Source organism: Thunnus thynnus, chromosome 12 (genome assembly GCF_963924715.1).
Source record: "Thunnus thynnus chromosome 12, fThuThy2.1, whole genome shotgun sequence".
Classification (NCBI taxonomy): domain Eukaryota; kingdom Metazoa; phylum Chordata; class Actinopteri; order Scombriformes; family Scombridae; genus Thunnus; species Thunnus thynnus.
This window is the reverse complement of record NC_089528.1, coordinates 23,272,040-23,299,404: the sequence shown is the minus strand read 5'-3', so window position 1 is coordinate 23,299,404 and position 27,365 is coordinate 23,272,040. Positions and strand designations below refer to the sequence as shown.

Below are 27,365 nucleotides of genomic sequence, written 5' to 3'. Positions count from 1 at the left end.
TCCAGAAATGTGTGTAACATACTCATACTACAAAAATGTCATAAGAAGAGCAAGACAGGATTACTAACAGGGTAAAGTGAGCAACTGCCCCGAGGCCGCAGACGCTGAGGGGCTCTGAAAGCCCCGGGTTTATTGTGTGTCGGTTGTGTTGGGGTAATATGAGTTTATTGCACATTTGTGTAATTATTCACAACTAAAGCACAATATTAAGTGAAATTGTAAGGTGTTTAAGGTGGGTCTTTAGATATATCTTGTTGGTCAAAATGTACACAGTACACATTCCTCAACCAAATTACCACAAACAGCGGGTCAATCGGGGCTCACAGACCCTTTCCCCCCCACAGGACCCCTGCTGGATTAATCCGGCCATGGGGAGGATGTTGTGGTAGTGTACATTGTGCAGGAAATTGGTTCTTGTCCTGTATCCCATTTGTTGTTAATTTTAGGCTACAAAAAAGAGTTTAGTTTAGGGACAGATTGGTTTTGGTTAAATATTGAAAAAGCCAATGTGCCCCATCTTGTGCTTCAAGTCAGCATTGACTTTATCAATGTTAAAGCATTTGGTTGAAGTTTTGGAAAAGGTTGTGCTCTTTGTTTGAGCTGACCAAACATAACTATAAAAATGTTAATCATGCTTTAGTGGTCAGGAGCAAATATTTCAGGGCAAACAAATGAAATATATTGACTGTGAATGTTTTACAGATATATTAAATGTAAACATTGTGCATTGGTAGTGAATTATGTTAACTAACTAATGTTTCCTACAAATCATATCTGATAATTCAAGTTGCAAATGAATGTAATTTTTAGCAGACAGGCTTTGGGCACCTGAGTGACTTGATTTCACGCTGGCAACTCTAGCAAAGCAGTGCACAACTACCCCATGTGCACACCAACACAACGCTGCTGACAAAACGCCATTACACTACATTTACTTGCCTCCTAAATGCTTATGAAAATACTCAATCAGTTGCAGAGAAAAGAAACACACCCCGCTGAATCTGCTGAGTACAATAACAAACACTGTGGGAAGTGTTCTACGTATAAGAGTTTATTGGGCAGGACAAGCTTTTAGATGGTTTAAAAAGCTTTCTGAAGAGCAAAAACATCATTACCCATATGCCTGCATTTCTACTAAGTACCTCTCCAATGAAGCTGGCAAAGCAGTGGAAATCCTTTTCAATCAGGGCCCTCTTTAATATGTGTATATTCTTATCTTGTAATGGGGCCCTCTCTATTGTGAGAGCCTTCTCCGCAGTGCTTCTTTTCGCAGCATAATGGACCATAAACTGAATAGTGGGAAAGGTAAATAATTTAAGCCCCCTGCATTTGCTGTGGCACACCTTGTATTATGAATTTATGTTTGAAGGCGTAACAAGAGATTACAAATTACCACATTAGATGGGCGGGGGAAGAGAAGATGGGAGACAGAGAGAGAGTTCTCTCCTGAGCAGAAAACCACTTAGGGAGTCAGGTACATCACCAGGCCATTACACACTGAGCGGAAGCATCTGCTCAAAGAAGCCAATGAACTGCTGTGATTGGTCATATACTGCTACTAACACTGCTATTAACAGCAAATCAGGTCAGATCAGGAGGTATGTATATTGTGTGAGCAAAGTGAGTTGGATCTGTTTTCAACAGGAGGCATGTCTCACGCCACTTCTTAATGACTTTTACTTACTGTAAAGGTATGCTAAGTCACTCGAGTGCATGTAAGTGCTGTACTGTGAGTACTCTCCTGCGGTAGGAAGTGTAACTAAACCGCTGTAGATAACTGCTGTATCCAGTTTCACTCACTAGTCTCACTAGTGTAACAGTAAAGGAGAAGGTAGGTGTCTAATGTGGATATGAAGCAGAGTGAGTCTGAAAAACTGCTCTGCAATCTTTTGAGACTGCCCTCACCAGAAAAACTACATCATTGGTTGTTTGTTTGAATGCCTCAAACAATCTATGTTTTATTTTTCCAAACCAGCGACTTCCTAAGATTGTGCGAATAATAAATGTACCCCAGCCGGTAGTTTGAGTTTGTTATTGTGCTACAGAACTACTTAGGAAGGAGAACAGGGTGGATGATGTGTTTGACCTTGACACTGAGGACCAACAGTCAGTGTTGGTTTCTTTTAACGTTAACCGAGTAGTCTTTGTTGCCTGAACCTAATCAAACTTTAACTTCAGATTTGGCAGATCGGAAACAGAAACCATTCATTTCTGTAACAGTGAAACAAGTCAATTCAGGAGGGAGTTAAAAAACAGCGTATTTTGTTGCTCAGGTACAGTATGAGGAGATTTTGAATCTTTCACTTGATGGATAAAGGCTGACAACATAACATAAAGTGAGAGAGGAGTTATAGTAATAATTTTGACTTTTTTATGCTTTCTTCTTTTTATCTACTTTGCTTCCATTTGTGATGTTCAAGGCAATGTATTGTACTTTCTATTTTTTTTAGTCTTGTTTCAGTTTTATCTGTCATATTAACTGCACTAATTAATCATCTGTGCAACTTTCTCTCCTTTTTCTCCTAAGTTTTGGCTCTCAAAATGTGTTCATGCATATGTTCAAAGCAAAGTCCAAAACTATAACCTCTGCTTCCCCTGTGGGCTGGTTTGCCTTTTCTCTCTCCCAGCGCTGTCAGCCTCTGATCTTCATTCCTCTTAATATATCCAATGCATAGAGTGATACAGCAGCCCTCTTAAGTTGAATATAAAGGCACTGAGTATGTGTGTGTAACTGTTCTTTCTGTGTGTGTGTGTGTGTGTGTGTGTGTGTGTGTGTGCATGTGATGGGCAGACAGTAGGGGCTGCTTTGTCCCTCAGGCCCCCTGTGACGGCGGCAGCGGCACCCTCTCTCTCCTCGAGAGGAAGCGCAGTGACCTTTGCGTTGGTGGCGCTGGCTGGTGTGTGTACTTACATCAACGTAATTTGCATTAATGTAATCGGAGCTCTGTTCCCCCTCCAGGGCCTGCAGCCTGACACGGGAGTGATCATCTGGAAGAGAGGCAGAGAGGAAGAAACCAGCGTTGAATTAATCATATTAACGAGGGCATCAGGAGAAGAAAAGGGGGAGAGGGACAGAGAGACAGACAGTAAAACAGAGGAACACATTGACATGATAAGAGAACGAAAGGGAAGATGGAGGAGTGGAAGCATCAGACTGGCATCATACTGTGGCACAAATGAAAGTGAAGTTGAAGAAATGCAACGTGGCTGATGAACGGTCGCTGTCATGTGACTGACCTTGTATGACAAACACTGTGATTCTGCTGTCAGTTTAAAACCTTGACCATACAGCATCAGAAAGACCTTAAAAGTTATAATCAACATCCTATTTTGTAACTCATTGACCTTAAGAATGTGAAATATGCTTGACTGATGAAAACCCTGTAAACCTTCAATTCATGGTTAATAAGGTCAGTATGTGGGATTAAAATACAGATGCTATATAGCTAATAAACCACGATGCAATCATTTTGAATTAGGACATAAACTGATGGTCAGACAAATTTGTTTAATGGACCATGCAAACTTAACTCTAAATTATGTTAACAGCTTAAGAAATTGTTGTGATAATTGTCTCAAAAAGTAATTTTAAGACACCAAAAGTGGATCATCAAGGTTTTTTCCGTGACAGCAGTGATTTAAGCTGAACAAGGGTTAAAATGAGGTTTCCAATCAGCATGAATTGACAAATTCGTATCACAGCTCCTCTTGAGTTTTGATAGGTAATATGAATTAATTGTGAAATCAAATTCAACATTTTTATACACATTGCTGATGCTACATGTTGTGTGCCATGTGACGCACGGCTTGTTTCTCATAACTGAAAAGACGCTGCAGGAAGATTAATATAAAAGTAGATTGGAAAGGTCAAAGCTGCTCTTGTTGGCTGATAATAAAACTCTGTTTGAGTAGCTTATAGTTATCCAGAGTCACAAGCCTGGCCCATAAATCAGCCAGAAGAATGGGAACAGCACACAAAAATTCATGAGCAGTGAGGAGGTGCTTTGTACACACATGCAATAATATTCCCATATCGGTTCTTCATGCGGTTCTCATCCTTCTTGGCAGAGTCCCATGGCGCAGACTGTCCTTCAAAAAAGCTCTGAAAAGATAGAAAACAGAGAACAGAGAGGGGGGGATGAAATATGGTGTCATGTGTGAGCACTTTAAATGATAACCAGGCTAAAGAACATAGTCTTCCTCTTTCAGCTCTACAAAAAAAAAAAAAAAAAAGGAAGGGAACATTGGCAATAGAAAGGAAGACACACAGAGAGATATATTCACATCATTATTAGACATGAAACACAGGGAGGATGGTGGATCCCGGGGAGCTGTGTCAAACAGCGAGTGCCATTAGGGCAGGGGCAGCGGGTGTCACGCTCAAACCTCTCCCCCTGCGCAGCTCTGCCAGGCGGAGCCACCGCAGTGGCTGTCCGTCTGCCTCATCTGAGGGACTCAATCAGCTTGTCGCGGGGAAAAATAAAGCCAGCTCATCGTCTGCAGATCAAAACTGCTCCGCTCAGATTACCCTCATGAAATATTTATCATCTCTCGCTGGGGAGATTTCCATTCTGATGGCACACCAGGCACAATTAAGCCAAATTATGAAAATACATCTCCACTGCCAGTCCACCGCTGTTCAGCAGGGGTGGGTGGGGTTGGCTCCAAGCAGACTAGTCTGGACAAAAACATGTTATTGTTCTGGCTTTTTGATAGTCAGCTAATGCACATTTGAAAAGTCAACTATTACATTAGAATTCAGACCATTTGCAAATAAAGATTCAAGAGCATTTATTGGAGGTTAAACAGATTGTTTGGAGAGTTCCTTTTAGTGTGGCTAGCCAGTCTGAGAGAGCCGGATGCATTGTCTTCAATCATCAGTGTTTTAAAACTTGATGGTTTCATTCATCTCAGCACTATAGCAGGCAGGAGGCCATTTGTCTAGCAAATAAAGGCCTTTCAGACACCACACAAGGACATATACCTGTATTAAGTCCTAAGGATTAGTGATTTCTCTGAGAAACAGCATTAATATGCTAAAAAATATGTCCTATCTGTTCAGTGAAGATGGAAGCATGTCTCAGAGATGGATTATATAAGTCTCTCCTCCTCTGGCAATACATCTCGAATAAATGCACAGGCCAATGTCATTCTCTCTGTCACTCTGAAGGATACAGGTCTGATATCAAGCATCTGAAGACAAATCATTTTCAAGTCGAAAGGCGTTACCTGGCAACTTCATGATAGTTTTCCCTTAAGCTGTGTGACCCTGCCTGTCTGAGATGCTCTAGTCTCATTCCTCAAGCTGTTTGGATCCTTAATTCAGAATAACAAATTATGGTGATAAATTAGTTAGTGTCCCACAAGGTAGAGATTATCTGAAGGCTTTCAATTTAAAGGCTATATACCCATGCAGGGAATAATTGGCTACCGGAAATTAATCAGACATTCATGGAAAAACAACCGTTTTGCAGCAAAGGTATGTTTAACTTCAGTGCATCTGCAGCTAGTTTTTCACCATCCACAAAATTATTCCTCCTGGCTCAAATCCAACTTAGCATGTTTTTAATTACAGGCTACCTGCTGTACTGCTGGTCCCAGCACAGTTTCTCTGTTCAGCACTTTCTTTGTCCGTAACCACATGAGTGAGAAGCACAGTACTTATTCTGCATACAATCACTATAGGAAAGCCTACATAACGCGACAACAGAGCACTTAACATATACCATGACAAAGTAAAAAGAATAAATAAATAAACAAGGATGGTAACACAAAGAAGTGAGTTGCTTCTGAATTAATTAATCATTCACTGTGTGAGGAGGAGACTCATTCAGATTGACTAGTGTTAATTTGCGGTGGTAGAATTTCAGGATTCTTATAGTAGGCTAGATGCAACATGTTTTCCTTCACATAAAAAAAAAACTGAAAACAACATTATGGGTTATAATGACAACATAGCATTTTTGTTAGCAATTTAAACTTGTTTTCTGCTTCCTATTTGCTCAGTCAAACTGTGTGTCAACGTGCAGAAGAAATGTGTACATGCAAATACTTTCTTACAACTTGCATCAGACCTAAAGCTTTTCCAAAGTATACAACATGGGTTTGCAATGGAGTGTTATGCAGTATCATTTTTCATGAAGTAGCTACTGTTTTATTATCAGTCACATCTGCTTGGTAGTCCAAATTTAACATGAAATTTAGTACTTGGTGGTCTGACTATGTCATAATAATACACATAACATTTGCTAAGCCACTTGTCACAATTTGCAGTTAACTAGCATGGTGTTTTTCCACATTTTTTGAGTTACTCTGGCTCTTGTAAAAAATAAAATCTAATGGTATTTTTTGAAAAGCTTTATAAACCAAAATCAGACTTAAAATGTGGAGCATCTCTGTATTAAGACACAGTTTCTGATTATATAAAACATTTCACGGCAACATTTTCAAGACTTGACATGACACAGGTTAAAAAGAAAAATGTCACTGCCTCACACATTTCATCTGTACACTGTCAAATGTTTTGGTAACTTTGCATAGCTTCTGTTGGTAAATGCCCTTTTCAGACTAGATCATATATGGGAGATGTTGTAATCCCACAGGGCCTTAACAAATAGCCAACAAGCACCATCAATCTGTCAAGTTTGTGATATCATCTACAAGTCTAGAAAACTCACAAATAACCAAAAGTATTGGCTTACCTCGTTTATCTGATCCAAAGTTAACGTACAGAATAACAAGAAGCATGGGTCGGAGAGAGATATAGTACAGTGTAAGTCAACAGGTTTAGAGGTGCACTAGGCTCCAATCTCATCATAAAAAAATAAAACGGTTAAAAAGGGCATTGACCTTAAGACAGATTGATATAGAGAAGACAGCAGCGGAACAAAACATACAAATGAATCGCACTAGTCAAGTGAGAATGAGCTCCGTTACGCACAGCATCCCACAGGCCTTTTATGCAGCAGGCTGTGGACAGCTAGGTGACAGCAGGGTAAGGGGACAGGGGCCAATCGTTCGCTGTGGCGCACTTCCTTTTGATTGACTGTTATGCATCCATGCAATGCCGGCCGCGTGAATCCAAAACACCTTTATCCATAATGGATTAGGCCCGGAGGGCAGCCCAAAGCTCTCCAGCCCCTCAATGATCTGATGCTGCAGGTAGCAATGGGAGGTTGCATTATTTAATTCTGCAGTCATGGGGGGGAAGTGGGGAGTTAATTACTGATAAATCTGGCCTACACATTGTAAAATTAAGTAGGGAGGGTGATGAAGAGAGTGAAATTCAAGCAAGGAAAGAAGGAGGGAGGTGTAGATAAGTACATTTCAGAAGGAGATTGAAGCAAGAGAGAAACAAGAACACATGTAAAAGATACAGGAATTAGCGAGAAGGAGGGTTAAAAGAAGAGTTTAGAGGTTGAAGAAAGACATGAGAGGCAAGTTCAAAAATGAGAAAATGAGAATATTGGAAAGTGATAAAGAAGGATATAAGATGTATGTATAAAAAAAGTGGCAACAGTATCAGTGAAAAGGACCAGTATGATATCAGATAGAGAGAGTGAAGTGATACAGATTAGATATTTGAAACGATGGATTTAAAATGTATAGCTTGAAGCCAGTCTGTTACAACATGGCATCAGGGTGAGAGGAGGCTGGCTGGTTTGGTGCTGAGGGACGGCGAGGAGGCTGGAGTGCTGCCAAGCCCTGCCAGTCTCTCGCACTAATCAGAGGAAATGAGAGTGATGCTCTTCTGGGGAAAAATCTTTTGTTTTGGTGTCAGCGAGAGGCATCAACAGTCTTAAGAGAGCAGCAGGCTGAGATTGCCGGGACCTAATCGGACCTGATTCAGATAAAGGAGGGGTCACAGCTAGCACACCGCTACAATAGCTGTTCCTCACACTTTTAGGGGGGGGGGGGTTCGTATTTCTCGTTGGTGTACAGCTGAGTCTCCGCGGGTTACTGGGACAGCAGCGTTTGACACAAACACACACGCACAAGCACGCAAAATGCACAATTGTTGGAAACAACAAAGAACAGATGAACAACAAAATGAATCACACCGTAAACACACTGAGACGGGGTACATTAACAATTTATCATAAAAGTGCATCTGGGGAGAAACAAAACAGTTCTGCTGTGCGGTGCAAAATAGAGAGAGACAGAAAGAGAGAGACAGTTACAGAGCAATAGACATGGGGCTTTACACCATGACACAGATGAAGCCTCATATCAGACTTAACATTTCCTCTAAAGAATTTCAGCGGAGATGTTACAAGTCTATCGGCAGGCTTTATTTGTGTTTGCAACCTCTACAGTGGGGGATGACAGCTGGGTTGCGTCCTACCTCGTACTCCTCCTTGAAGCCGTAGCCCTCTGCGCACTTCATTTGGGTGATGTGCTGGAGGAGGTCTGCCACGCGGATTGCCGGGTGCAGCTGACCTGTCTGATACGGCACGTCAACGGGCTCCCGCTTCCTCAGCGAGTGAGTGTGTGACTGCACCAGGCTGCTGGTGTCACTGCCCATGTTCTGGCTCTCATCTGTGGGACACAAACACAGGGACAGGCCAGAGCAGGTCAGGATAAAGTGGAAGGAGCCTTATGTGATTCATCAGTATATAGTTATAAGTTACATATGGGTGACATAATGCTTGAAGCAGTAAATGTCAGTGGTGTTTGATGACAATTTATTGACATATAAATTTGAGAAAAGTTAACTAGGCGTTGCCACTCATCTACCAGTTCATATCTCACTTACAACTGTTCCAAGTAACACATGGCACACTATCTCATTTACTGTTAAGCATTATGTCATCACCCTCCAGATTGACAAACAACTCTCAACTAGTAATCTGTTTGTTATGGATGGTCACAACAACACAACATCATTGAGTAATAGGATGAGTCATGTGGTGGGAAGGTTCAGGTCCATCTGTCTCAGTGTGTGGCTAGGAAATATTTAATATCATAGGTCTAATGTACTGTTTGGCCTATAGCCATTGAAATACAAGGCATTTTAAGTATAGCACTTATATTATTAGCACTTAATATGGCTACTGTCAGAATAAAATCGAAAGCGATCGTAACAATCCACAAAAAGATGCTGTAAAACAACAAGTTTACTTTTTTTTTACTGGCAGTACAGTATGCTGGTTTGGGCTGCAGCTCATATTGAGAGTCAGAGTCCATTCCAGCTCTTTCATACTGTAATCCAGTCAGTGGCAGACATGAGGCACAGATGCTGTGGGGAGCCAGCGGACGATGGAGGGTGTCCAGAAACATGGAGGAGGAGGAGGATGTGAGGGGGTGCGGTGGGCCACAGTGAGCATGTTGCAGCAGGCACCGTCAGAAGCATCACACAGACACAGCGTGGATTCAACCCCTGCCACCCGTTCTTTCCCGAAATATGAAAAAAAAAAAAACCTAAATAAAGAAAAACAACAACCCAGGAGGGAAGCAGAGATGGGAGGAGAATGCCATGGGGTGATGCTGCCATGGGGCACTGTACGTACTTTGACCATGCTAGGCTAATGGTGGCTTGGTGGCACGGTACGGAGGGTGGTGAGATGCTAACATGTCCACTGGTCATGCAATAAATGTTGTAATGTCCATGTCAGAAGCAGCCTCTCACTGTCGGCTTGCTTTCTGAGTAAACACCACCTCCTTCCCCCAACCCAGGGCCCACTTGGGAAAACTTACCATTAATGGGCACTTTTTAGATAGCAGATACATAAGAGGTTACGTATGTAAAGAGAAAGAGAGGAGAAGAGAGAGGAGAGAGGGGATAAGCAACAATACAGCATGAGAACCCGTTACAGTAGAGTGTTTTAGAGCTACGCTATAGGGCAAGATCACATGCCTTCTGAGCCCAAACTGCCTAAGTAGAAAGCCTAGTCAAGGGGGGATGTTGAGTGGATGGATGGGGCAATTTCAACATTGCATGACAAAAGTAAAAGAACAAAACAAGGAAGTCATGGATTTCAAGGGAGAAAATAATGGTGAAATACTGGTCGTCTTTGGAACAAACTGTAATTGTTTCAGATCTGTGACTTGCATACTGTAATGATGCCAATTATTCTCTGAGTATTCTGACATTTTGAAATTCTTTCTCTAATTGCTATAATTATATTTGCATGTGTTAATGGTGACACCTGTATGCATACCACCAATTTAAAAAAAAGGAATCTGCAATGAAATAATAACAAAAAAACTACCAATCCTCAGTGATCTAAGCATGTAACCTTTTCTGGCTGCTGTAATTTCATGTTAATTGTTTCACGCTTCATTAAATGTGGAACTAACATAAGCAGCTGTCATAACAGCGATGATGAAAGATGCTGACTTAAGTTGCACTAATGAGAAAAAAAATACATCCTAACTGTAAGTTGTGTACTTCTAAATGCTGTTATGGTGCTTGTGGTGAAACTGGAGTAGAGTTACTTATTGCATCTATCTTCTTGGCCTTGAGTATTAAATTATTACAGTTCTAGTGCCCCACTTAGTCGCTACATTATGTGCTCTGCTGGTAGAAAAGCATCTGCTGGTATAAGATGCTGCATTTTAAGCTGCATATTCAACAAAGGCCAGTAATAATTAACAGAAGAACAAAATGCTTTTTTATAATTCTATTTTATCACTGAACAGGATGAATAAACACTGGTAAAACCAAAACAAAAACAAGTAGGTCACTAGCAGTTAGCCAAAGGCAGGGGGAGCGACATTAAAAAGAATAATAGAAAAGGTTGTTGTTTTGGAGGGAGGGAGGGGAGTTAAATGAGTAGTGAGGAGAGAGGGGAGGGAGGGGAGGGCAGCACAGCTAATGCTAGACTTTAGATGTTCAGACCGAACGCTTCCCGTTTTTTGAAAATTTTTGGTGTGGGGGACTAAGAGAGAACGTATTTCTGTCTCCCTCTCACACTGTTTGCCTGTATTCGATCTCTGTTTGTGTCTCAGTGCAGCTGCTATGGCTTCAGCACGCTGTAGCCTTGGCGCTGGGGCGAACTGCCCCCCCGTTGCCCCCCTAGACACTCCCCCACATCCAGTCCACATGTCTGTCCATGCATATGAGAGGTCAAACACGTATGTGACATCACACGCACGACACGCAATGCGGATGGGATGGAGTGAAGCCAGCCTCAGCCCAGGAGAGCCCCTCGTTTGACCAGGAGGGAGAGGAAGAGGGGAAGGAAGGAGGAGAAGGGGGGGAGGTGGGTGGGAGGGGGGAGGACGAGGGAGGAGAAAGCAGCAGGCAGGTATGAAGGTGAGGAAGCCATCTTTAGTAAAAGAGCCAACCAAACCAAAAATGGGAAGAAACAAAAAAATCTGTGCTTTTCTGTCCTCACAGTTAAGTCTTCAAACAACGATGTCATTTTTCTTAAACGTTGAAGTAAGAATAAATAATCAACAGCCATGGGAAAAGAAAATGTGTCTCACCTAAGATGGCAGTTGGCACAAAGGGATCTGCTCATACCCCATAACAAGTGCAGAAGTTGAAGGAGGAAAGAGAGTTGCAGTAAATAAAAGAAGCCAACATAAATCCACAAAAAAATAATAACAAAACTTATGGACAGTACTTTGGTTTCTTGCCAAGTAGCATAACAAGAAACTTATCTTATTTTCAGGAAAAGGCAAATTATACACCAAGTTTAGTTGATTATAAATATAGCTGCCCATTACTCTATCTAATCAATGAGCTGTGATCTGATTACATAAGACATACAATTATGGATATAATTTGGAGAAACTGCAGTCATAATTGAACAGTTAATTTCCATCTTGGTGAGCTGAAATAAACTACTTTCTGTTAGAACCAAGGATGTAGCAGGGCGTAAACCCATTTAAAGTCAATTTATCTACCTTCTCATTAGTGGAATCTAATTTTTAAAGCAGATACAAACTATTAGGTAAATTTATACCACACATTTGTACATTAGTCTGTAATTTACATAAAAAGAGGTATCACCAAGAACATAAAACAAATTAATACTTGTTTGAAAATATTGTCTCTTATTAATTTAATCTGACACTTTTGCACATTCAAGATGACTGACTTTCACAACCTGCGATTTAGCTCAACATCACTGGCTAAAGTAAGCACTTCTCTGTTGACATACAGGATTACAGTGTATGTTTACCTGGGTAGTATGAGTTGGTGGGGATGGAAGTGCTGAGAGTGTTGGCTTTAGGCAGTGTGAAGGAAGAAGGTGAGGATCCCGCTACAGATGGAAAAAGAACACAATACAAGGCATCAATAGTCTAGTTTAGTATTGCTTAGTGGTGGAAGAATTGTTCAGAAGTTAAGTAAAAACAGCAAGACCACCATGTAAAAAAAAAAAAACATCATTACAAGTCCTGCTTTCAAAATTACACTTTATCGATCACTTTACCCAAATTAGAATTACAATTTTCTCACTTGCTCTATGCTAAATGTTATTTTTCAATGGACAAACAAAATTCTATTCACCACCATGCTGGAGTGGAAGCAGAAATAGGGGACAATGAGAGACATTGAGCAAATTAAACAAAAACTGCTCTAAATCTACATGACTAAATACCACAAGAGGTAGGTAAGTAAATGTGTTTCTTTGTCATTTGGGTGAACTGAACCTTTAAAATAAAATTACAAAAGTATTTTAGTAAAATTTGAGAGAAGTACAATTATGTAACTTTTGTTGAACAGTGGCCACTGTGGTCACAAGTGTTGATGACAGAACAATGGAAAATAATTTGCTTTAAAGATATCATCATTAGACAAACTGACAGAGAGGAATGGGACCACAAGCAAAAACACAATAAGCAAAGAGATTTAGTTAAGTCAGTTTTACAACAAAACTCTATTCTAGTTAGCTAACATTAGCTATCATTAGCCACTATAAGCTACTGGTCATACCAGACCAAGAGAGGCTGTTTCTGCAAAACCCCCTGAGTGCTATATATTGAATTGAGCTGGGATGCGTTTTGTTGCTCATGGTATAACTCTAATTTAACTTTTCATTTGAAAAAGAAAGTTTGTGTTATTTATTTCCTCAAAAGTTACACAGTCTTACTTTAAAGTATAAAAAGTACTCATTAAGCAGAAGGATGGTCTTTGTCAGGATTTATTATTATTACTGACTGATTTTAACTACTATTTAAAGTCTTAATTTGTAAAGTAGCTCATTACCGTGGCTGTCAAATGAATGCAGTGGATTAAAAAGGTCAGGATTTCACTCTGAAATGCAGTGGAGTGTAAGTACAAAGTAGAAAAAAATGGAAGTGCTCAAGTAAGGTGAAAGTGCCTAAGTAAACTAAATACTTGAGTAAATGTACTTAGTTTATTTTTAACTGTTACTATTCCTGTACCAGAGCAGAGCATTGCTCATACGGACAATGAGGTCAATGTCCATTTTGCCCCATGGCAACCTGGTCTGTCACCTGGTACCACAATGCAATAAGGACCTCTTGTGCACCATCTGAGCCAACTGCCATGCTAACAGGGTTTGGGTTATGAGTGTAGTTTGTTCAGGACGATAATCTGCCAGCCATGATGTTTTGAGCCAAAATGACACTATTGACTGTCATGTAAGGTCATGGAGCATGTGAGAGAGCTTAGGGTACAGTGTTGAAGGCATTACACTGATAGGCAGAGTAAGAAGTAATGCATTTAAATCATTTGCACTGGCAGACAGAGTGCCAGATTTGAACATCCACACTAACAGACAGTTAATCAAGGTCAGAGCATCTTTGGGGCTCATCCCCTGCAGGGGTGTGGAGACAGAAGCTGCTGTGGAGTTTTAATCTGATGGTTTTGACTGGGATTATACCAGGTCAAACCCTGGGTGCAGACTTAGCTGAGCTGTCCATCAACAAAGTATTAAGTTTAACCTGGGACAGAGAAAATTAATAGGTTATCGCACCACAGCGCATCTTATGTGTTGTGTGTTTCCTCCATGAATTGAAAACAGAACAGAGCTGAGTTTAGGACCTCGTAACAGACGTCTCAGCAGGCTGATGTTTACTGAGGTAATCCCAAACCTGACTGAGGTCAGGTTAGGGATTTCAAGAGGCCTCGATTATTGATCAAAATACAACACTCCCTTCAAGCTATTAACAAGTGTTTACACAACTATTGACACAGCTATTGTGCAGGTATCAGCAACAGAATCCTGGCAGTAGATTATCAATATTCCTGATTTAAGTTACATTTTTGTTAATTTAACAATAATCAATCAGAGAAAATGAAGACATTTAAAAAGGGAATGTGTAAAAAGGGAAGAACAATCCTTTGAGGGCTTGTGAAGAAGGATACATCTCCCGTTAAAGAACACGAAAATATTAAACAATCTTTCACAAAATCATATCAAAGTCTCTTCTGTCAAATGAAAGTAAATTCCCTTTGAACTGTCTCGAAGAAGCCGGTTCCCTGTTGACAGCCACTAGCACTGGTAACGACGGGTAGTTTTTCAAAAGCTGCAAAATTACTGTCAAAATCATTTGCATGGACCGAATAAAGTCTTGGTTTGAACAAGGCAAAAATAAAGAGACATTAAGACAGTTTTTCATTAAAAATTAATTTCCAGTGCTAATTTATGGAACTGCCTGCAATAAATGAACAAAAACCCCAACTTCTTTATGGTGATAAGAAAAAGTCATGGTCTCACGCTGACTTTTGACACCTGAAATTTTGAGATTTTTAGTAAGGGGAGTCAAAACAAATACGACTCCAGTCCTAACTCAGAAGCAATGACAGATATTTTCACATTGCGTTTGTTTCCTGAACAAAAATCCAAATGAACTACAGCACAGTTCACTTGGAAGAGGACCAGTCTCATGTTTTCAGGAAGTCCCGGTGTGAATATTTCCTGTGCAGCCAAGTTTGATTTCCTTCTCACCTGACCAAACCAAATAAATTGCTTCCACCAAGCCTGGCGTGTGTGACTGTAAAAGGCAGGTAGGCTGATGCAAGGCCATCTTACCTCTGCCGTTGAGAGTGAGGGTGCACTCGCTGCGGCCGTTGAGTGTGAGTGCACACTCGCTGCGGGTGTTCAGCGTGTGGTTGTGTGTGTCCATGAAGGAGAGCGCCTCGTCACAGTTGGTACCTTGCTCCGTGTAGCTCTTGTCCATGGAGTTGACCATCACTGTCATCTCCTGGCGGGTGCTGTTCAGTGTCTCTTTACGCTTCTTGGCCAATTTCCTTCATAGGGGGATGAATAAAAACAACCGTCAGATAAAAACAACAACCACTTGAATGATTTGAAATGATGCTGGTAGCGATAACTCATAGGTGCAATGAGATGACTGAGCTAATGTGCCGTGGGTTGTGGTCACATTAGGCTTTATTAGGCTAGAAATGCTTTGTCGAGCAATGAAATATAAATCCTTGAGAGTGTGGAAAGGTGTGACACCCTAACCCAAATACATCAGTGGCCCTGACGATTTAAAATTAGCAATAGTATTTGGGGGCGGAAGAATTTAAGTTGTGAACAGTGAACTGAAACAGTCAACCTGCTTTTATTGACCTATTTTGAGTTGATGCGCTGGAGCCAACAAGCAATCTGTTCCAGATCGAACACCATTAAAATATTGTGTACGGAGTAAACACGTGGAGACACACACACGTGCACAAATCCGCATGTAGGCACACACATATACCACCGAGGGAGTGATTCCTCTTATGTAAAAGCAGCTGCAGAGCTCACATCTCATCTATCCTGGCTTCACTTCACATATGATTGATAGTGAATCACTGGATAAGATTCAAGATTTTACTAATGACCTATAAAGCTCTCTGCAATCAAGCCCCTGGATGTATTTATGCAAACTCTTAACCCTTTATACTTTAGTTTAGACTTCTTGTGACCAGGGCTGGTTGTCTGTTACTCGAGTAAAACACAGAACTAAGAGGTCATGAACTTTTACTGTTGTTGTCTTTGGGCTCTGAAACAGCCTTCCTTCAGATATTAGGTTGGTAAGCGATGTTTTAAACAGTGTCTAAAAGCATTTTTGTACAGAGAAACCTTTCATTGATGCTATGTGTGTTGTCAGATAGTGTGTTATATGTGGGTATTTTTTTAACTTGTAAGGCACTTCATGACGTTTGCCCTAGAAATATACAATATTAATACTTAAGCTATTAATAACTTTACTTAGAATTCACCCTTCAATCAGTGGAGCTATGCAGAGCTAAGTGGTGCTGTTCCACCACTTTTAACTTAACTCATTTTATTCCATTTTTTTCTTTTATTTACTTTTTTCACTTTTTGCTTTATTCTTTCTTGACACGTGATGCCGATTTTCAATATTTCTATTGTAATGCTGAAATAGAGCCACATTTTTTGGTTTGCACTCTATTTCTATGCCAGCGTTTGATTTGTTTTAATTTGTTTCCATCTGATTTTACCCTTTTGCTTAAAAAGGTTACGATGTGATGATCACTGAACTTGCAAACTAAGGAGGTCACCTCTCCATTCCAAATGAAGAAACTGACATTAAATGAGACCTCTTAAAGATTTGAAAACTTAGGAAACTAGAAAACTTTTTTTTTTTTTAGTGAAAACCAGTTTTCCTCTCCACTGATATTGCTGAAGTGTCCTAAGAAAGGCTCTGAATCCTTGAGGGGCTGAAGCTGACCCTGGCCTCTGACCTTCTAGAGGAATAAGTCATTTACATAAAAGAATGTCCCTGTGGTGATTAATAAAACATCACGTTATCACTCTGAGGAGTTAACGCTCCTATATTTCCACAAAAGTTGCACTACAGAAAAATGGCAAACAGCTTGAGAGGGAACATACTGTATGGATATGGAATGTGCTATATCTGTTGACTGCCGCTGTTCTGTAGCTGGAGGGGAGCGATCGGTCTAAAAATTAACTATGGCAGCCCTCACACTGATCCTCGCACTTTGTTACTCTCTGTGTGACCCCTCTGCCTATTTGAATTGCAGTCTCTCTCACGGACAACTGCTGTCTAATGATGCACTCCTGCTGCTTTGTTTTCGCAAATCTCCTCTGTTTATTCAATTTTGTCGCTGTCTCGTGCCATATGGCAACAGGCCCCCGCTGCCTTCAAACAGTCATTTGCTCTGAAGGCCGCGACGTGAGGCTAATAGTGGATCCGTTCTTCAGAAAGCAAAGTGACAAAGTAGTGACATTTTCATCTGCTGGACCCACTTTTTGTCTTTAATCTGCAATTAGAGCTGGGAACAAAATGGCAATCTTGTCTCTTTTTTTTGCGTAATAGCTTCATATTGTATTGGGTAGGAGTGAGAGGGGGAGCTGTATGTACCCCAGGCAATATTAAGACTGAGTCGGCACTGTGTGCACTCAAGGAGTAGACTTTTTACAACCACTATAATCCAGGTTTTAATACTGTGCAACTGTTCTTATTTCTGTGTCTGCTAAGACTTGGATTTCCGCCTTTCTGGCCTGTGTAACAGTTGAAGCACAAGCACTGGAGATAAACGAGGCTGCACAGACACCAGTACCGAAATGAGGAAAGCACCAGCAATACTGGGATGTTTGTTAGGCACCGTGGGTGTTAGATGAAGATTAATTGGCATGCTATTCTCTCCTCATTTGTAAGAAGCGAAAATTTAATGATAGATGACTATATTACAGGGTCTGATGTGCCAAGAGAGATAGTACAAGGAAGTATACAGTAGAATGTTTGTGTGTGTTCATGAATGTGACCATTTATCACATCCCCTGATAGTTAGCGCAATGCTGCACATGGTGAGATCCCAACAAAAAATGTACAGAACTGATTGTTTGCAGGCATGACCGACAACAAAATCGCAGATTCCTCTGAACAGTTCTGAATGTGCATATGAAGGGGATGAGACAGACAGATGGCAGAGGTGTTTGTAGAAGACTGAGCAAACACTCCAGGTAACTATATTAGGCAACTCTCATTAGAGAGATTGTCTGCAGTTCAGTACATGACAGGCCTGGCATATCTGGGATCTAAGTGAGCAGAGCTCATAACTCCATGAGTTCAGCTACAACAAAAAGGAAGCTGCACGGATTGTATGTCTGCGTGTTTGCCAGAATGTCTGTTATGTGGGAGGTGATGCTGCTGCAACTTCTAAAACAAGAGCTTCAAAACCTCTAGCTCAGCATGGTGGGCCTCATTTCACCACCGGAGCAGCCTAAACCTTGTGACACTGGGACAAAGAAGGCTTCATTAGACGGTCCACACGCATGGGTGTGTATGTGTGTGTGTCTGTTGGATGACTGACACCCAGCTGGGAGGGGCCACAGAATCATGTTTGATTAACCCAGTGGGGGCATTTCAGTAGTTGTTTGCACCATCTTTTATTGAAAAACTTCTATTCATCTCTAAAACATTCTTCCACAAGGTTGTCTGTTCATCCATCCAGCAGAAATACAGATAAAAATTATTTCTGAATGCAGACTCAATTCAGCGATGTACAATACATGTTCATCTGCTAACTTGAGTGTTTCATCAATTATGTAAAAGTGTTTTTTAAACAAACAAAATGAAGAGCGTCCTTATTAGTTCAGTTTAGAAATCAAACATAAATTTTACTGTATATTATACATCTGCACTTTTTAAACTGTGAGTTATAAAATATATAGGGTATCACACTATAGTGGGTTTCATTTACTTGGGATTTTAAGTAACAGTGATTACATTCTCAACAGAATCTGTTAAAGTACCATAAGTTGTGTATTATGCATCTAAAAGTGTTATTTTGACAGTGTTAGAAGAACTTGCATTAATATGGTTTTGTTCTCTGATCACTTTGTTCCAACATTATGGTTTAAAGGGTAAAAAGTATATGAATTTTATTTACTGATCAGTAAATCTCTATAATCCTGGTTGAAGTTAAAAATTAACATGTAATATAACATTATATTTGTAACACCACATACCTATCAAATATAAATAATATTCTCATTAAAGTATTTATTTCCATCAAACATACCAAAGTTGTATTTATATGATTTTTTCCACTACTGAACTAATCTGCATTATGTCAATATGTGTTATAAGTAGTCATATGTGTGTGCAAATGTGTGTTGTGCCAAAAGATGTGTGTTGAAAATGACAAATCATTTGAAAATATGTCCATTTAAACTTCAAAATTACATGCATGACATCCCTTCGCCCTGCTTGAGCTGCTCTTCTTCTTTCCAATTGCTCATCAACATGCAGAGCTCGTAGGCTCGCAAGGCTTGTACCAATTAATGTGATTCTTGCTGCATGTTCGCCTTGTAAGGTTTAATGAAGGTGTTTGCCCTGAGCACATTGTGTTATACATGGTACGTTTAGTAGGCCTCCCATTCTGACACTGAGTGCAATGGAGGTGATTATGAAAAGTAAGATTTACAAAGAATTGGGAGGATGATTTATAGTCTGTTTGCGTATGTGTGTGAACATGTGTGTTTCTCTTTTCAAATAAAAATTGAGCTATTTGGATATCAAAAGTTAATTAGAAATGATAACAGCGACTGATTCTATTTAGACTTTTCTCTGCTTCTCTTCCCGATACCGCATTGCAAGGATTAATGGCAAATTATGACAAGAATACAAGTTTGTTTACCACTGGGGCTGCTCCATAAAAAGGGGGTGGCCACATACCTTAAGGGATTTATGATATAAGTGACCATCTGCCAGATGGAAATGGAACATGTCACTCCTGAATAGTGTTGAATAAAATTGTTTTTTATGAGCTGATACAATACTTGTATCTTTGTCAGCTACACGTTCCACTGTATTCACTAGTTAGTCACTAACTTTGTGTGTCTGCCGTTTGGTAATGCACAGTGGGTATTGGTGTGAGAATGAACCAAAACAGTTAAGTTGCAAGCGGAAAACTGAAACAATGAAATGAAAGATGCTAAAGTGCTTGGTAGAGCTGAGGAGTAATGCAGAGTTGGATGATAATTCTCCATGTGACTATCAGTCACCCGTTTCATAGTAGAGTAATTTAATACATTGCTAAAGTAGACTGTTTTGAGGAAAACCTTCATCAGACACAAATTATTTGCACAAATGGTGCAGGTTTTATGTAGCTGTTGCTGGAAAGGAACCCTCAGCATCTAAACTGTTGGTGGTCTTACTATTAGCTGATGGCCTTCGCTAAAACATTGTTTTGATACTGTAAAATAGGAAACAGGTAAGTGTATAGATTTACTTCACTTGAACCCTTAAGTGCATTAAGTAAAATCACCATGTCTCTTAATCTTGTAGTGTAACTGATATATTCCGAATATTTTAATTTTATGTCTTGCTAGCTAAATTTCAAGCCTACTCTTACTACTCAAACCTACTCAGCCAGCTGTAGTGTGGAAAGTTTTGATGTTTCAGGTTTACGTTGAGAAGTTAATGTAATTTTATGTTACATGAGAGAATACACAAAGTACAGAAAGTACTTTGGTTAAGTCTTGGTTAAGTCAGATCACATACCTGAGGTTTGGGGAGCACTAGATGAGCCTGACAAATCAGTCAGAAAAGTGCTACACTAAGTGTGTTTCTACTTAGCATGCCTGCTGCTTGATGGATGAATCAAACCCTCATGGGAATAAAGACCCAATTGCAACCCTTGCCCTATACCAATTGATCTCTCCCTTGTCCCCAGCAGCAGCAGGCACAGCAGCCGGAACGGCCACCTGATTAAAGAATGGTTATATATTTGATCACACATGTAACTGCATCCCTAATGAGCACTCTGACTGATGTTGTGCTGCGTGCTAGCCCCCGCAACCACCTCTGGCAATATACCTAAAGTGCATATTTTGGCGACTGCAGGATGTTCTCATGCCTTTAAAAGACTTTGATGAATGCATGAGAGCATTAATGGGGTTCATCAATCATACAGGTGTTGTAATATCATGGCTGGCAACAAGGCTGTCATCAGCCTGCAGACAAAAGCTGCAGATGAACACCTTAAAGAACGCTTCAGAGGAGAGCCTCTATCTGTAGTCTATAATTGATTTGACAATTTAAACTTTGACTATATACAATATTGCTTTTAAAACTGAGCTCGTACATCCTGAAAATAGTAACTGAAGGGGGGACAAGGATTTAACACTTTCCTACAGAGCATCCCTATGGTTAGATGCAACATTTTCAGATTCCACTGTAAGACGTCAAGCTGCAAATCAGGGTCCTTTCCAATTAGCTAACATGCTGTTTTGCTTGCTTGCTTACAGAGTAGCTCCTCCCATGTATGACACAGGAGAAAGATATATGTATAGAGAAGATGGGAGGATGGGGAGTCATATTATTGAATGGGACATGCTTGCTCACTCCAGAATAACTTTGAACATTAATTACTCATGATGCACAGCAGTATCATCTGTTAATGGGCTTTTAGAGAATTGCTTTATTGTTTTGTTGTCTGAGAAGTTGGTTTTACTTGGTGACACAGAACACCTGTTGAACCTATTGATGTATTTAGCTGTAAATTGCTATTACTATATTCTTCATTTTATTTCCTCCAACACAACATGACAGAGATGAAAATAATCATCATTTTCTACATACTGTGCAGTGTACCATACATCCATATATCTATAATACATCTGCACTACATAACTAGGTGAATAAAAATTGACCAAATCATTATTGAATTTGTAGCTAAAATTGAATTTTCTAGTCACAATCTCTAAACTGTTAAATTGTTCTTCATTTTTTCATATGTTCATTCAACCCCCATTTGCTCTGGTTCTATATATTCTTGCATTCTTCCTAAGTGTATTTTATTGTCTATTAGTATTTTCTGTTATAATGGCACAAGTTCCCCATGGGATTCATTAATCCTTCATCGTATCTAACTGTATATTATGTTGTTATCTCATCAGCTTTAGAGAGGAGTCGCAACATTTATCAACCCTCTCCTTTCCTTCTTTTTAATCCTAACAACAACCCCCCTCCCCTCCTCCCATTCATCTTGACACATGAGACCATAGAGAAACGTGGACGTGGAGCCATTTGATGTCACACATATCCATTACGTTTCTAAAGGGACCTCCTGAGGCCTGTGGTTTGGATCTGCAGCTCAAATCCATCCTTTCAATTGTTTCGAAATGGAATATACAACCTGAAACCTTGTCAATCAAAGCAATCATGCTAAATCTTCATTAAGATTATGTCCCTTTCATTAAAGAATAGAACAAAAAATATAAAATTGGCCATTAAATCCCAAACTTCTAAGGGGAAAAAAATTATTAGGTTAGGTTAGATTAGGTTCTTTCCTACTGTCTACATAGGAGCAACCTTCCAGCAGCATTCACAAGCATCTTAATGCATTTCAGCATTGACTTACAGCATGCACACGGTTCAAGCATGACTACCATTCTTCTCTTTCAGCATATTAGCATTAAACCAAGAAAGCAACACACGCATGTAACACTTAACTGATATTTTGATTGTTTCACTGACAGGCTCATCTCCTCCTGCTTAGCTTGGCCAATGTGTATGCACAGCTTTGATGACACCACTCCACTAAGTCATTGGGGCTTTCCATTCAAGACAGCTGTGATCTAATATGAGTGACACGCAGAGTATTCAGAGTAGTATTATCTCCAGGTGTATTCTGAGACGTTCTTTGATGTGAGGCAGCCACCATTCTATCCTCTGATCACAGTCATCTCAAGACAGATTAGTCGGCATCCATCACAAAGACTTTACAGAGGGAGCCTATGAGCTACAGCAGGGAAGGCAGAGCTGCAGAATAAGCTTCTTTACCATTCAGAGGTGTGATTTGGAATCATCTGTTATATCAAGAGTGAATAAAGCAGCGACTATTGTCTTACGATGTTGGAGACATCTAAATAGAACGGAGGTTATGCTGTGAACACATCAGCTTGTTCAGTAGAGATGCAAATGTCTTGTTAGCTAAAGACACAACTCCACCATCACCATAGAAATAATCGGATGGGCGTGCAATAACCTAAAAAAAAAAATTAAAAAAAACATGCTTGAAAAAAAGGGAAGAAAAAGCATGAAAGCTGAAATGGTTTAATGGCAGAGTGAGAAAATGGAGAGAGAAAGACTAGAAATTATCACATGCATATGGAGCCAAATTAGTAAGTTCAACATGTTAGCTCATGCTCAATTTTCAGAATACCTAATACCAATAACAATATAAATATGATTAATCTTGTATAGATAACAGCAAATAAATATGAAGTTATTGGTTGCATTTCGGCATTTGCAGAGTATGTATGCATAAGTGTACAAAAATGTGAAATATCTGGCTCATTGAGGTTCTGGGCACAACTAAAGCATAGATGCACTGTGATAGGCACTTCAAAAAAATCTAACTTTGACAAGTCAACAGAGATGAAATCATTGGAGGCGAATGAAAAATTCACACTCAGTAAAAATGCAGTAGCTGCTGCATTGATTTTTTTTCTTTCACAAGAGGACTTTGGCAGCTGTACAATCATTAAGGCAGTTTAGTTAATCATTTGATAAACAAACTCCTTAAAAGTGTAGTAGAAATTATGTCTGCACTAACGACTCAGTGGCAGGTTTTCTTTCGTGGGGGTGTAGCTGTGTCTGTCTGCTTTCGTCAGAAGTCGTGCCAATGTGACATACAGTATGATGTGCTCATCATGTGGAGATGCATTGGAGTGGCGTCCTCCGTTCCTCCAGCAGAGATTACAGTTGGGCCTCTGTAATAGCTCTGGGCAGGAGGAGGATGACATGGCTCTTTGCATGCATGGGAAACAGTGTGTGGGTGAGAAGCATGGCACTAACATTACACAAAGTGGTTACTTACAGGTAGTAAGTGTAGGAGTGATAGGTTCTTCTGCCGAGTGGGGTGGTGGTAGGATTTAAGCAGTGGAGGAGGGGAGGGGATGGAATGAAAAGGAAAGAAAAAGTAAAAATATATTAATGTTTGAAAAAAGAGAAGAAATGAACAAAATCAGATATGGTGGCATACGTGGAGGTAAACTAGTGATCGTGAGGGCAAAGGTGATCGCTTGGAGTCATGTCATGCTTTGCAAAAGGGGGGCCTCACTAGAGTACAGTAGAAACTCTCCAATTAAATTGATATCGAGCTGGTTTACAGCATGTGATGGCAATTCAGAGGCAACCATTCTGGCACTAAAACCCCCCTTTTATGAACACACAATTTATACACCTATAAAAATTACCATATCTGACCTCCAATGTCGAAACTTAATGAGTGGTTTGAATGTCTAAACACAACTCCGATTCCCTGTTGGTAACAGTAAATTACACAAAATTCAACCAATGAAGTCATCTCCATCTCTGGTTTGATTAAGGCTAATTGAAAACAATTCCATTACTGTGTGCTGATTTTCACACCCACCCACTGCTAACTGTGCTACACAGACAGTGCCTGCTGCGGAAAATGAAAAATCTTATATTACTGTCAAAAATATACATGGAGCATAGTGATTGTATTATAACACAACTATGCCTTGCAACTCATCTTCATTTGCTCAGTCTACTGCACTGACCTTTACTCTTTAATTCACGACAAGCAATATAACATTAAAGGAGACAGTACAGTAAAGTACAGCTAATACATACTGAGTTTTACTGGGAAATGTTGTTTTTTTTTGTTCTTGTACTTCACAATCAAGATATTGAAGGAAGCCAACTTGTGTCCACCAAAGAAATCCTCAATAAAGGCACAGAAAATGACATTGTGTTATTTCAAGCCGTGTTGTGGACAAAAGTGGGTTGATATCTCCTGAGTTTTAGCTCTCCTGATTACTGGGGATATGTACAAAGGACCGCTCTCCAGTATGGTGTCCAGGGCTAATGTAAACTTTGCCTTTAGCTACGCAGCCACCCTCTTTCCTTTTGAGCCTTTCATCATATTTTCTTTCTTATCTCCTTTCCCGCCTCTCTCCATACCACAGGCCTCAAAAACATTTTTCCTATTCCCATTCCAATGTCACTGAAGCGTTGCGCATTTGTTTGAGGGTGCCGTGGAAACGGATTAATTTTTCATGGCACACTGTATCTCATGGCTGTAAACAGCCTTAATGGGGCGTAACAACATAATCAAATTAATTATTTACTACAACGCTGACAATACTTCCGTTTGAGAGAGAAATACACAAAATGATAAAACAGAAACTACTTATCTGCGAGCAGTCGGCAAGTAACTTCAACCCCTTCCACAAATCTGAAGTATTATTTCAACAAGTAAAAAAAAAAAAACAATGCTTACCTTTTTTTCATCAGGAGTACCACTCCTAAGAAGATGATGACAAACAGGAGGATGCCAGCGATGACCCCGGCGATTTTCACCGTATGATCCGTTTGTTTCTCCGGCTCCACAGCATCAGGTTTGTGAGTGGCAGCTCCTGAATAACATCACAATGCATAAAGATCAAACAAAAAGTGTAAATAATAAGGTTGACTGAATCAGATGTAAGAACCATTTTCTATTGTTCAACCAAACAACATCTATACTTCCAGTATTTCCTCTAATTGATTTGACTGTGTGGAGGACTGAGGTTGATTAATCAATATGCTGATATTTTATGGCATTTTGTGGACCATAAATATCAATACACATGTATCGGCTCAAAGCAATGTTTATTCTGAAAGTAAGTGACTCATTGTTTTGAAGACTCCACCTTTAGCTCCATCCTTAGTGGACATCAGTGCTGCGTGGATCAAGCTATACTGGGAGAGATAAGTATACACCGTCTTTCCCCTTGGTTAATCATGTTTGGGGCAAACGGTTTCTGGGCTGCAGAAAAATGTAGAATGTGGGGCGGGAAAGATAATACCCCAGAAGATAAAAAAGCCTGAAATAACCAAAACATTAAATATCAGCTCGGGAAGAGATAGCCAACAACAAGAGACACAAATAGAGAGGGAGACGGGAAAAAAAGCAGCTTGTTTTAACAGCATCTGCTCCCTGGGAAGTGATAAGAAGCACTCTGAGGAAGGCAACGTTGCTGGAATCACAACTGTCCACCTGAACAACACCATTATTCCCTGTCACCAGGGGTAAATTTAGAATGATAAATTGTTATGTCAGACAAATCTGTTAGAGCGGGCTTCCTTCTCTTCTCGGCGTTGCCATTTTCTTTCCCTATCAAAAAAGGTAAATATCCATCCCGCGTTGGTTGTTGTGACATATAGTTCTTGCTCTGGTGTGCCGTTATCAACAGCCGGGCCTTTATTTAGATATAAGTTTTTTGTAAGGCAGAGCGGTGGAGGATTTCAAGACTGGCGACATATTAACAATCACGTCTGGACTGATGGAGCTGATTTTGTCCAAATATACTGTTACAGGCTAATCTTAACAGAAATGCTGTCAGTGACAAATCCCTATTTGAGCTGTGAGGGCTGTATGTTCACTGCCACAAGTCAATATTCTTCAATTCCAGTCTGAGAGAATTTGAGATTCTCACAGCAACTACACAACAAGTAGAAACTGAGCTGAATTTTAATTGATGCTATACTCTTGAAAATTCTCCAGATCTGCACGGCGAGCACTTCAGTTTACAGTTGTCACAACTGCAGCAACCAACACCACCTAAAACTTAATCTCCCAGAAATAATGAGAAATATTCATGAAAGGGGATTAACTCCTGTCAGAAATCTCCAACATTGACACATCAAATGACAATCACACCTCAAACAGGTCTTTCATGTCCAGGAATGCTGAGAAGATGAAGGTAGGAGACAATGTCTGCAAGTCTTTGATTTAATCACACTGATCCTATGCAAATAGCAAGACAATCAAAACCACAGACATGCAATATTCCACTTGTTTGTTTTCCTGTTGAGGTAATTGTCAGTATGTCCACCACATTAAAACACATAGTGGGTAAAACTAAATTGTGGCGATAATAACTGGTCAGAGAAAGTGCAGAAAGCTACGTGTCTGACCTGTTAGTTGGTTGTCACCAGCCGCTGGGGCGATGCGGATGTAGGGGGTTGTGAGCTGAGTCACGAGTATGGCGGCTGAGTATAGTCAGTGGATCCAGGTTGGCATGCAGTAGAGAGAGACAGAAAGACAGGCCACACTGAAGCTGAAAACAGCCATACCAACAGTTCCCATAATCATGCAACATTGAGACAGAGAAAGACATCCATTACAGTATTAGAGAGCACTTCAAATTTGTTTAGCCCAGTTAGCTGGAGCAACAATTACACACAAGTTCATATCTCTATAACCTTAATGTAGTGCATTACAATGTATCCCTAAAGGTTATAAATTACTCATATGATTCTTCTAGTATGTGGTATTTGACTTCAGCCTATTGAGCCATGTAGATATAGATATCTCCACAAGAAATCCATAGTGGAACTGCCTGCGAATCCACAATATATGAGATTGTCGGGGCATGTGACAGGACCTCCCACGGCCCAGAACGGAGTGTGACTAGGGCTCCCTCTGGCCTTATCAATTCTGC

General features: G+C 40.1%; 1 protein-coding gene across 12 annotated transcripts in view; it reads right to left on the bottom strand.

Moving 5' to 3' along the window:
• LOC137194475 (receptor-type tyrosine-protein phosphatase mu-like) overlaps positions 1 to 27,365 on the bottom strand; it is a 168,629-nt gene that overhangs the window by 31,821 nt on the left and 109,443 nt on the right. For 9 of the 12 annotated variants that reach the window (XR_010930971.1, XR_010930972.1, XR_010930970.1 and 6 more), the window contains exons 14-22: positions 26,839 to 26,913; positions 25,160 to 25,295; positions 23,729 to 23,758; positions 14,952 to 15,169; positions 12,132 to 12,212; positions 11,431 to 11,457; positions 8,345 to 8,538; positions 4,015 to 4,102; positions 2,912 to 2,988 (exon numbers count right to left, since the gene is read on the bottom strand). Coding sequence is in view for 9 of the 12 variants with exons in the window: in XM_067606392.1 (XP_067462493.1) it covers positions 2,912 to 2,988; positions 4,015 to 4,102; positions 8,345 to 8,538; positions 11,431 to 11,457; positions 12,132 to 12,212; positions 14,952 to 15,169; positions 23,729 to 23,758; positions 25,160 to 25,295; positions 26,839 to 26,913 (926 nt within the window). In the remaining 3 variants the exon portion in view is untranslated. The remainder of the gene's footprint in view (positions 1 to 2,911; positions 2,989 to 4,014; positions 4,103 to 8,344; positions 8,539 to 11,430; positions 11,458 to 12,131; positions 12,213 to 14,951; positions 15,170 to 23,728; positions 23,759 to 25,159; positions 25,296 to 26,838; positions 26,914 to 27,365) is intronic. The other 3 variants (XM_067606395.1, XM_067606394.1, XM_067606400.1) reach the window with 3 other exon arrangements.